The sequence below is a fragment of the Phaethon lepturus genome, unplaced genomic scaffold, assembly GCF_000687285.1.
Source record: "Phaethon lepturus isolate BGI_N335 unplaced genomic scaffold, ASM68728v1 scaffold43672, whole genome shotgun sequence".
Classification (NCBI taxonomy): domain Eukaryota; kingdom Metazoa; phylum Chordata; class Aves; order Phaethontiformes; family Phaethontidae; genus Phaethon; species Phaethon lepturus.
This window is the reverse complement of record NW_010523551.1, coordinates 57163-68601: the sequence shown is the minus strand read 5'-3', so window position 1 is coordinate 68601 and position 11439 is coordinate 57163. Positions and strand designations below refer to the sequence as shown.

Here is an 11439-nt window from a genome sequence, read left to right as displayed (position 1 = left end):
ATCAAGTTTCAGCAGGACTCAGCAGAATGCCTTTTGGATAGAAACTAAAATTCAAAAATGAAAGTAAAGCTCTCCTCAAAATCTGACCTCTGTGTCTTCTAATGCTTCCCATATGACTTTGTGTTCCCTTGCTGTGGGAGGCAAACAAAACAGAAATGGGGTTCTTCACGATGACAACGGATCTTTCTTCCTCTCCTGCTTGTCTTGTTTTTGTCTTCAGGTTGATTACATTCTCACTCTGTGGAGTTGCTTGGTCATGACTTCAAATGGCCTTATGAACATTTCCAAACTGTCCTACCTAAGGACTCACATGTTGAACGTTTAGTAGTTTTCTATCAGCTTGATTTGTCCTGGCAGCCCATTTGTGCCATAGCCTAATATCTTGGATGCCTTCTGGCTGACTTTTCCCTCTTTCTTTCAAGCATATGTTTTCAACTTCAAACCATGCCCTGGTCTTGTAGGAAACAAAATATTTTTTTTTTTTTACATTTTGCCATATTTAACAGCAACAAGGATTTCTGAGGATTAGACATATAGGAAACAAAATTAAGGGTTAAATTTAAGGCAGCAATTATTGGGAAAGGTCGGAAGTTACGGTTCTCCCAACAGTCAAGCAAAACCACAAGTGTTAGGAGGAGACCAGCTCTGAGGTCTGATGCCATCTTTCTGTCTTGCCCACTGACAACATTAAACACCAGTTGTATCTCATTTTCAGCCACCGTGGAGAACAATCCTTTCTTACTTCCCTGATCCCCCCCTTTTATGTCTGTTTGTTTGTTTTTTCTTTTAGTATAATATCAAAATTTAGCCAGTACTTGCTATGGTGTAGGTATCCATGATCAATAACAACAAATGTGATGAGAAAATGAGAGGCTGTCCTTCCATGTCCAAGAGCAAGTGACTGCCTAGAAGCACACAAGGCTACTGGTGGGTCAGCTGGTGGGTATCACGGCTGCCAGGACCGATACGCAGTGTAGTCTCGTGTTGGCGCATAGGATGGGTAACCCTTGTTCTTCTGGTATGGTGGGTGCCGGGGAGTCATGTTCATGTAGTCACTCTGATGGTACATATTCTTTTTGGATTTTTGCTGTGGAGGGAGAAGTGTGAAAACATTTCTGCAATTAGTCTGTCCCGCCTGGGGTGAACTTTCGAAAAGGGAGAGGAAGAGGAAGAACAGGGATCCTTTGAGCAGAGGGGTTTTGACTGTTAATGAGACCTGAGAAAAGTTAATAATGGATTTGATTAATTTTTTCTTCTTTGAATTAACAAATTGTCTCACCCAACTCTCATACTAACTGCTGACAGTTCCGTCCCTAGGTCCTGGTTCAGGGAAGCAGGCATATTTATAAGACAGCCTCAGGTTTAAATACATTTACAGAAGAATTAGAACACATGTTCTCATAAAATAATCTATGGAATTTGCCCAACCTGAATGTAAGTCTCCAGCTTATCTGCTGAGAGATTTACAGTGTTAGCTCTCCAGGTAAAAGAATGCTGCAAACCAAGGATACAAACTGATGCCTCTCACCATCAATTCTCAGCCGTGGAATGACTCAGCACAAACAATACAGTCTGAGCAGTGAAGGCTGACCTCATTTATTGGGATGAAAAAAGAAATTAGCTTAACTCAAGCAGAATAAGAGCAGGAAAAATCAGCTAAGGCTATGTGTATTTGGTTTGCCTACCATTTACAGAAGGAACACACAATGTATATGTTGTTTTAAGCCTTCCTTGAAGGGACAAAAGAATCAGAGCTGATGTTAATCTTTTATCTGTCTCACTCTCTGGGCCTCAAAAATCTCATTTCCACTGTTGAATTCCTGCCTTATAATGCCCCTGTGAGACAAGGGAGGCATCGCCTCTTTCAGAAATAAGAATAGCAGAAGACAGGTGAAATAATTTGCCTATAGTCACAGAGGAAGTTTGTGGCTACAGCAGCATTTGAACCTCTGACTGCTGCAGGCTGTGCCTAAGGTTGGTGGTTTTGTGTAGCTTAAGGCTTTATCGATCAGGGGCGAGGTAAAGTGCTTCCATGCTTTTTTCTTACTACTGATCATACCTTCTTTTGCAATCTCTTTTTTACTGAAATTTCCTTCCTATGTATGTAAATATTTGCATATGCTGCAATATACTTGTGAAGCTGTGGAACTGGAGGAGGTTTGCACTAGAAAATCTGATGGCTGAATTATGCTGTACATGCAGAGCGGGGCGGTTACTATGAAACATTTTAAGCTTTTTTATATTAATGTTATATATGTGCAAGGTGGTGAATGTAAGTTACATTGCATGCTTAAGCCATGCAATACAGTCAATGCATGTAAATCATTAGACACAAAAGCTTTACCTGTATGTGTTCATATATATAATGTGTATATATAATACAGGATTTTTAATTCACCTTAGAGGCAATTTTGCATGGGAGAAGGACATTTTGCTAGCATGAATGAGTGCTGGACTGTTCCAGGATCAAAGACTGCTACTTTGGGAGAGGAAAGTAGTTTTCCTCTAGGGAAGGCAGAACAGTATGCTTTCAGGAACGCAGGTGAAACAGGCTTGCCATGGCTGTCAAGTATCATACTTTAGGACATTTTTTTACAATTCGCAATGTCTTCTAGGCAGCTGTATTTACATTCAGCCACACTCTAAATACACACTCAAAGCACATATTATCAGGAGAATACCACCAGCAGTGATAACAGCAGGTAAAAACTGATGCAGCAAACAGCATACATTGCAATGCAGCCTTATCGCTCTTGCTGGGAGCAGACATTTTAGTAGCAAAGAGTGTAGCCGCTAGATACCAAACAAATATAGCAAAGAGAAAATGGTTCAGATTGTAAATGATGGATTTGGAGCTACAGTATCTCATCAGGGCACAGCACTGTAACACCAGCAGCTGTTTGCTGTATTCCTCTCAGCTCTCCTAAGAGGCAACCTCTAAAATAAGACACAAAGAAGGACCACTTAACCTGCCTTTGCATTTTCCTATGGCAATGCCCCATTTGTCTGTTTTCCGTTAGAAATAGATGTATATTGAGCAAGTGTATTTTTGTGAAACTTAATAGATCTCAAGCTTCAGCTAGCAGTGAGAGTGATTTTCTGTATACATGCAACATTTAACCTGTCAGGCACTCTGGGTCCTTTATACAGACTACCTCATAGTATGTTGAAAATCACTATTCAACAACAAAGATACAGGGGAAAGACAGAGTTCAAGGAACAGAACTCTCTCTAGTCATTGTTCAAGTCTTTCCCACATGGAGTAAGTAGTATAAATCAGCTCTGGGAGATCACAGTCCTAAGACTTGTCTAGCAAGATGTCCATCTGCTGCTTCTACATCACGCCTCACTCCCCCTTCACTCCAGCAGGCAGAACTGAATGTGACCTGGGCCAGCCAACTCTCCAGAGAGATTAGAAAGTGAAAATAATGAGCTGAAAGACTGTCTTGGCTTTCTTAGGGTTAATGTATAGAGGCAGATGAGGGACCACTGAGATCCTAGTGCTCCTATTCCCTTGCAGTCAACCTGCCAGAAATAGTAGGTACTCAAGAGAATTGCTGGATAGGCACAAGACATCAGTGCAGATGTTCTTGGGCCAACTGAGGGATCCCTAAAGATTGTTTTACTGTCAGTTGAGCTCCTCTGTCAGTACAGTCTCACAGGGTTTTGCCAGGAATGCTTGTAGGGCTAGGTTTCCCTGACAGGGACAATTGGAAGAGCTAGAAACAGTGTCCCAGTATTGCTGGTGTGCAGGGCACTGCCAACGCTACGGCATTACTATTTACTTTAGGACTCTACTGCAGAGGCCTGACTGCTGACCTAGAGAGAATGTGGTGTTTCAGTTCTTTTGGGACATAGCATGGGTGTGCAAATATAGCTGGGGTGAAGGAGCACTGTGATCCTGAAGAGAGGGGTATCAGTGATAAACATGAGTTTGTGGTAAACATGGCAAGTATAGCCTGAGAAGTGAAGCAGGGACAAAGAGCGTATAGAGCAAAGGAAAATAGTAGTTTCTTACCCAGTGGTTAATAAAAACTGCAGTTATTAGCATACTGTAGAAAGTGAGAACTCCAGTCACTGCCACCATTATCCACAAAGAAATTGCAGACTGAGGCTCTTGTGTCTGGATGGGTGTGTCTTTAAGGAAAAGAACAAAGAAAACTTTAAGTACCTGAAAGCAAAAACCTCAATCTCTGTTTATTTACTCCTTGTTCCAATGCACAATTTGTATTCATCATCATTTTAAGATGTCTTCTTCAGGACATCAGGAGCAGGAATAGCAATTCCAATTTAACTGAAACATTCCTTACTTTTTTTTTTTTTTTTTTTTTTTTAAGGAAACAAACTGCCTCAAGCCATCATGTAGGGAGTGTGTACAGGGAGGATACTGGCCTATTGAGATTTCCCAGCTTACCTTTCACGTGAATGACAGTCCCATTGCTCTTCTCATTGTAGACATATGGGGGTGGATACATGGCCTCAATTTTGCAGAAGTAGATGTCAGTTTGGCTGGCACTCATATTCCAAAGATTGAAGATGACTTTGTCTTTATCATGAATCCCCTGGCAGTTAAATTCTTTATTTGAACTACTGCTAATTTTGGTCATGTTCCATGAAATAAAGCAAACTTCAACTGCGCTGTCTGTTCCTTTGTGCAGCGAAGCTCGAAATTCCTTCCCCGTTCCATTGTATGTGTAGTTGCAGACTAGAGTTGCAGTTTTGTTAGCTACAGTGAGCAAAGGACTCTGAGCCACTAAAATCTTGTTTTCTGGAAGGGAGGGGAGAAAGTGAGAAAAACAGTTGTTTAAAATACAGTATGAGACTCCAGAACCACACATCCTCCCATGCAAGTCTTCTCCGTATCTCCTGTCCCCTGCTGACACTCCCTGCTAGGGAGTACATAACCACCAGGCTGCAGAAGCAGTTTCTCACAGGAGCTCCTGTTGCAGCAATCCCCCTCTATATAAATAATTACATAGTCACTAGGGGAGACTGTGAGGTCAAGAGTGTTTTTCTTCAGAGTCAGAACACCAGTACAGAAAGTGGCCCATCTGATTAAGATTTAATGTCAGGGCTCAGAAGGCTACTCTGCGTATGTGTGCATGTGTGTATATATAAGGCCACCTTAGTCCTTCCTTTCCTTAGCAAGCAGAATCCCAGGGGACATTATGGAGGGAAAATATTGTGAATTAAATGCTTAGTTTAGCAGTCAGATAAGAGAGTATTATTTATACATTTGCTTTTTAATCCAAGGACAGACTTGAAGACTTTGCAGGTGGAATTTGCTGAACCATTTCAAGGGTTTGGACCTTGGACGATGAGCACTAAAAGCATAAACTGCTATCATTTTAATGTAAAATAAGTAATTTCTCTAGCTAGCAGCTGGAGTAGATTCTTCATCTCTCAAATGTCTCAGGAGCTGATTAATTTGACCCTGCACTGGCACTTAGCACTTGAATGGCCTGCAAAAATACATGTCACATGAAGGTGTAATTAAATTTGAATTGACCAGACTGATATATAAACAGGAAATATTTTCTGACATCTAGACCTCTGTGCTACCATCTGCCAAACAATGAAACACTGCAAGGACTATGCAGAAAGACAACTTCTTCCAAGAAAAATCATCCTATACAAATGAGGACCTACTTTTCAAATGATGGCCCCTATGTAAGAGGAAGGGAGTTTTGTCTTTTAAGCTAGGAACGTGGCAGAACTAAGGACAGCCCTTTTGTGTGTGTATACGACTGCGTAAGTCTTCATGCAAGCTCAAGTCATATGAGGTCTTAGTAGCTTTTTATAGATCCCTGAGAATTGCTGTGGTTGTGAGAATGACAATTGTGTCTCTTGTCCTCAAAATCTGCTGCAAAACCTATATTCTTTCTACTTAATCCATCTGATGAGACTTAAGAAAGACTAGTAAGGGAAATGGAGTTGGAAGGAGGCCAGATCCAGAATGCCCAGAAAATAAGTATTTCACTGTGTTTAACAGTATTTAGGACCAAATGGCTACATTTAGCATGTTCACACCTGCACAAGAAGATGGAGTACCCCAATCTCTTGTTTAGGATACTCCTTTGGGCCGAACGTGATCCAGGGAGTAAAGTAACTGCAAAGACATGTGTGAGATGGCCAGGACCAGTGGTAGGGTGTGGGCAGTAAAAACAACCCACAGCTAACAAGTTCTCCAGTTACCAGCCCAACCCATGAAACTGCTGAAGTTGTTAATTTTCTCACTGAAAGTCTTGTTTACTAGCCCTTTCTTCTCATGAGAGCAGGAAGACATGAGACAGGGAATGCCCTACTGCCTCGTCTTTAGCAAAGAAAGATTGTAGTCCACCCTCCTCATGTCTCTCTGTTCAACATCATTAGCATGGGGGTGAAGCAGAGCTCCTCACAGCTCTGAAATCCCATGTTTGCAGGGAACACAAACACTGTGAAACTTTTTTTTTATGAAGGATGAACACTTCCAGGCTTTTCAGCAGAAAGAGGCACAGATCTTAGAATCCTGGAACTGAGCAGCAGGTTAATAACAGACAAGGCAAGTTTCTACTTGAGGTGCTGCCTGTGGTAAGTTTTCATCGAAATGAAGACATTTCAGCAAAACATTTCAGTTTCATCGAATCAGCATTTTCCGACAAAAGCTCTTGCATAGACTTATAAGGTATTCTAGTAAGGGGTGGGGTTTGGATTCCACCCCTTAAAAACAAGATATTTGATCTTATTTTTGTTGTCCAGAAAATTGATCTTTGGCCTAAGTGGCAATGTGGAAGTCTGTGGTAGAATTGTTCTACCTTTAGCACAGCAGAATTCTACACATCTCACTTGAGACAGAGTTATCCTTCTGATTTGCACTGCAGTAGTGCCCACCACTACAACCCTGATTGTCACAGGGACTGAACACACCTTCAGAAGAGACCTTTTCTGTCTCAGAGTTTACAACCAAAATAGGCATCCCATAACAGACACTTGCAGAAACATTACACTTCGGAAAAATGCGTGTCTGTTTTTCACTGCAAGTACGTACAGAAAACTAAGAGATGTTTATTGCTTAGCCTGGCCAGATTTTTTGCTATGGCCAGAGGAAACACAAAGAACACTGAAAATCTCATCACTGAGGGACCACCTCCTAATGTTATTTAGGCCCACCTGCAGACCCCAGTGACTTACCCCCAACCTTTTGCTGTTGTCAGATGATCTGGATTCCTGATGTTTAGTATGTAGCTTCATGCCTTTGAGCTCCGCTATTTAACCACAGCTTTGGGCTATTTATGTCCTTGCCATGATATTGTGCTAAGTGGCGACCAGTCTCTTTTGATACCCCGCCTAAAAATATAAGTTCCTTCAACTTACTTCCACATCTTGAATTTATGGTCTGGTCTGTTTGCCTTGCCATGCAGGCTGCGTGTTGATAACCCAGCCCCATGCTGCTGATGTTGGGATGCAGGATGGCTGAGCAGTGGGAAAAAGGTTTACCTGTGGATCATTAAACGAAGACTGCTCCTACATCGTTTAAGATAAGCACCCAAATCCATTTTCACAAAGAGGCTCTACTAGTTCAAATCTAAATTGATTAAGGGAGATCTTTTGTTTTTCATTTATAGGAACTAACTAGGACCACGTGAATTGGTTGGGCTGCAGTGCCAGCAGGGGCAAGGCAGGCTTACCCCACAGGCGTGTCAGACGGGCCCTGCTGTCATCCTTCTCCTCCGGGCTTGGATGTTTTTTTAATTGAAGAAAGTCATTCATGCCAAAAAATGTATTAGTTTCACAGGGAAAACAGAGTAAGGGAAAACATCACTTACTTCACTTGTGATCTGAATAGGATTTGATAATATATTTGTAGTAGGATCTGGACCATTCTGAGCAAACATGAGCTGAGGCTGCTTTTGCCTTCACAGAGACAGTTTTTCTCGTAAGTGTCGCTTTGGGTTTATTAAAATGGTGAAACTCTGAAACATTTAGTATGTGTTTCCATTAGTGTATGCTTTCCCCTAAATAGGGTTATGATTGCCATTTCCAGAGCTGTGTTCAGTCATGCTGCATAGTCATAAATATCTATATCTTGGCCTTACCCAGCCAAGAAAATGGCAGTTACGAAAATTATTGTCTACAGTTTCAAAAAGCTGTGAAATCTAAAAATGTAAAGTCATTTAAGTCAGTGTGCACAGGCTGCAAGCTTTCTCAGGATCTTAGGATTTATATGCAATGGTGTGTATGATCTCTAAATGTTTCTTAAGCTTTTTTTATACCTTATTTGTTGGGCTAGACATTTGTTATAATGACATGTGAGGGGTTTTTGCATCATGAAAAAAAATGCCATCCATCTATAATATGTGTAAAATACTGACTCTCTAATCATGGACCCCTGATGCAAGCAAAACATCATTGATGTTTTTTTTCTTTCTTTCTTATTTGCCAAGAAAGTGAAATAGAGATGACAAAGTACGGAAAATAACTATTTTGAGGGTCTTTTTTTTTTTTCCAGAACTTTCCATGAATCATCATCAGCTCTTGGAAAAAATATTCTGCTAAAAATATTTTGTCTTTTCCATGCCAGTTGACTTCAAAGAGCTATTTGCCAGAGCAAGGAATCTGGGATAAGTTGGGATTTCTATAAGCACGGTAGTGTCCCACTTAACTCCCTGGGGGGATAGGGGAAAACCTGAAAGGAGTTTATTTAATCCACAAGCAGAAAGAAACACAGCTACGTTATACACAAAGCTATTTCATTCTCGGGGCTGCTGGTCTGTTGTTCAATTACCTTTACTCTTCTTTCACAGGTACAAGGGTCTTCCTCTTTTACTTTGGATTTAGGTCACCCAGCTGTGTGTATAATGTGCAGCTGGACGGATCTGTGCCTTCTAGCCGTTACAGACTTGCTTTCTGCTAATCTTTCCTACTTTGGTGCGAGGACTGCAGGAAGCATAGTACTACATAAAGCCCCGGTGACGCTCTTGCTTTAATCAACCCCAGTGTGAGCACGGGGGGGTTTCTTGTCAGTTTGTGATTTATTTTTTTTAAACAAGAATTTGTTGATGTCATCCTAATCTCGGCTAATCTTGCCTCATACATCTTCTGCACTCTGGTAACCTTAGTGCGTTCAACACCCAGAGACCGTAAGCCAGAAAGTTCTGCGGGTGGTAAAAAGATGAGGTCATTTGTGGTACACTGCAGTGGGAACCTGCTTATATTATTTATTTCACAAAATACATAGGACAGGCAACTTGATCTAGCTGCCCCTCAGACAGACCATAGCAAGGTAATTATTTAGCCAACAAGAAGGTGGGGAAGACAAACTTTGTAAACGTTGGTGTTTCTGCAAAAGAGGAATGAACAAGCTGATCTTCTAAGTCCCTTTCCATGATCCAAATGCAACCTGCAGTACTCACTGGTACGGTCTAACAACAGCAGAACAGGACAAATTCTGTTGTCTTCCCCAAAATAAAAAACCTAAGGCTTTGCGGCTTGAGGAAGTCCTGCAGGGTTTTGACCTGCCTTAATGTTTTCCATGTACTAAGGATCAATCATCTCAATCAAAATGAAGAGGTGGAGAAAAGACAGGGGAAAAAGATGAGAGCCCTGAGAAGCAAGTGACCTCATGTGCTTCTCTTTAAGCAGTTGAACAGTCTCAGTGAAGTTATTGGAGAAACTCAAGTTCTTTATGCGCAGCAAGTGTATAAATGTCTATAGAGTCATGGCAAAACCCCTGTCTCTGATAACCACATACTATATTTTATTTTGTTGCAATTCAAAACAGTTGCTTAAAAGCTGTTCACACCTCATGGAAATGTTTTTTAAAACTGCTAACCCACTGGTGATACTTATCCCCTCCTGGAATCAGTGTCTTCTCTGACAACCCGGGGGCCCGCTGTGGAAATAATTATGATACTGCAAACGCAACATTATGAACATGGGAAAAGGACAAGGAAGAAAAAGTTTATGATCTCTTAAAGCAATGTGGATCACAGTGTCATGCAACTTACAATGCCTTCACTGAGGAAAAGAAGTATAGAAAAATAAGTCAGAAATAAGGAAAAAATAGATTCGATTGCATCTCTCGTATTAAAAAAGCAACTCTTTAGAGATGTTCTATATGTTAGATTTTTGATCCTATCTGTAACTTCCCTGTAAAATACAAAACACTGATATTTGAAGAAGACCCAGTAACAACAGTTCACAGGCCAGCGGTTTGAAAAATTGTCTGTCTCAAGATTATCCTAGCAAAAGCCAGCATCTCTTGCCTTGCAAGGGATACATTTTGATGTATCCCTTGGAAAGATGTGTTAACTCTGAACATACAAACACTGCATCAGCAAGACAACACCAAGACAAAATACCCTTAACCACAACAACTGAAGATTCAGAAAGATTCACTAAGACTCAGGATTTCAAAGTCACAAATAGACATTTTTTGTGTTGAAGATCTTTTCAGAAAGAAGGTAGATATCTAGTAAGTATTAATAAACTACTAAACAATGCAAAGATCAGAGACTTGGCAATTCCCATCCTCCCGTCTTTGAGCACAGTAAGCAACTCCGTTTTTGGTCCTTTTATTTGCTAGCTCTGTGAGGATGTGGGTGGGCTCAGCTCTACAGCCCATCACACCGAGCCAGGCCATGGTAGGACCCGGAGCTTTGCACAGGAGACTTGGAGGTGGTGGAGAGGCTGCCCCGAGAGAGGCCCTTGGCACCAGGTCTGCACAGCCCCTCTACTCCCCAAAAGAAGGCGAAATTTTTAAAGCCCATAGGGAAGGTGAAATAGACCCCCCTCTATCTATGCATGCAATTTCCAAATGCATCTAAAGAGAAGTTAAATTAAAAGAAACCTCTTGGCTCTTATCTTGGAGGGATACCTGTGGCAGGAAAAAGATCAGCCTCTTCGTTATATCAAGTTGATCCATGTGCAGTATTAGCAGCATGCTCTGTCCCATTTCATCCAAACACAGAATAATTTGTACAAAATTAATTCAAAGCTATACTAGATCTTCTCCTCCCGATGAGCAAAGAGAGGAAAAACTGCGGAAAGAATCGAGATGGGGGGCGTTGTTACCTGTTACATCGGCAGTGGGGATGAAGCAGAGCACCACGAGGATCCCCAGCAGCATGGTGCTGATGGTGGGCCCGACGCTTTGTCCCCACCCCCTCCAGGTACTGTCACGTCTCCCAGGGCCCCGTGCCACCAGCCCCAGCCTTCCTTCCCCGTGGGGCCAGGCTGCACCCTCGGTTGCTCACACAACTTCTCTCCTCCTCCCTCCGCAGCACATGATACACAGCTGAGTTAAACCGCAGTAATGGGAACGCTTGAACAGGAAGTTAAATTTGTTTGATCCCTTTAGCCTTAGCAAGTTGCCTCTGCAAAGCTCAGTAACGCCTAAAAGGTAGTGGAAGCCCGCCTTTCAAAATAGGGACTCTCGTCCCTGTGTTGCAAGATGTGTGC

At 41.8% G+C, this 11439-nt stretch overlaps 1 protein-coding gene across 1 annotated transcript; it reads right to left on the bottom strand.

The window, feature by feature from the left end:
• Positions 1-831: 831 nt before the first annotated feature.
• On the bottom strand, positions 832-11166 carry CD28 (CD28 molecule). Its single transcript, XM_010282149.1, has 4 exons — positions 11053-11166; positions 4415-4768; positions 4019-4137; positions 832-1087 (listed from the first exon to the last, which is right to left on the bottom strand). Exons 1-4 carry the CDS (start codon positions 11105-11107, stop codon positions 947-949), a joined length of 669 nt encoding a protein of 222 aa, XP_010280451.1. The 5' UTR covers positions 11108-11166; the 3' UTR covers positions 832-946.
• Positions 11167-11439: the final 273 nt, after the last annotated feature.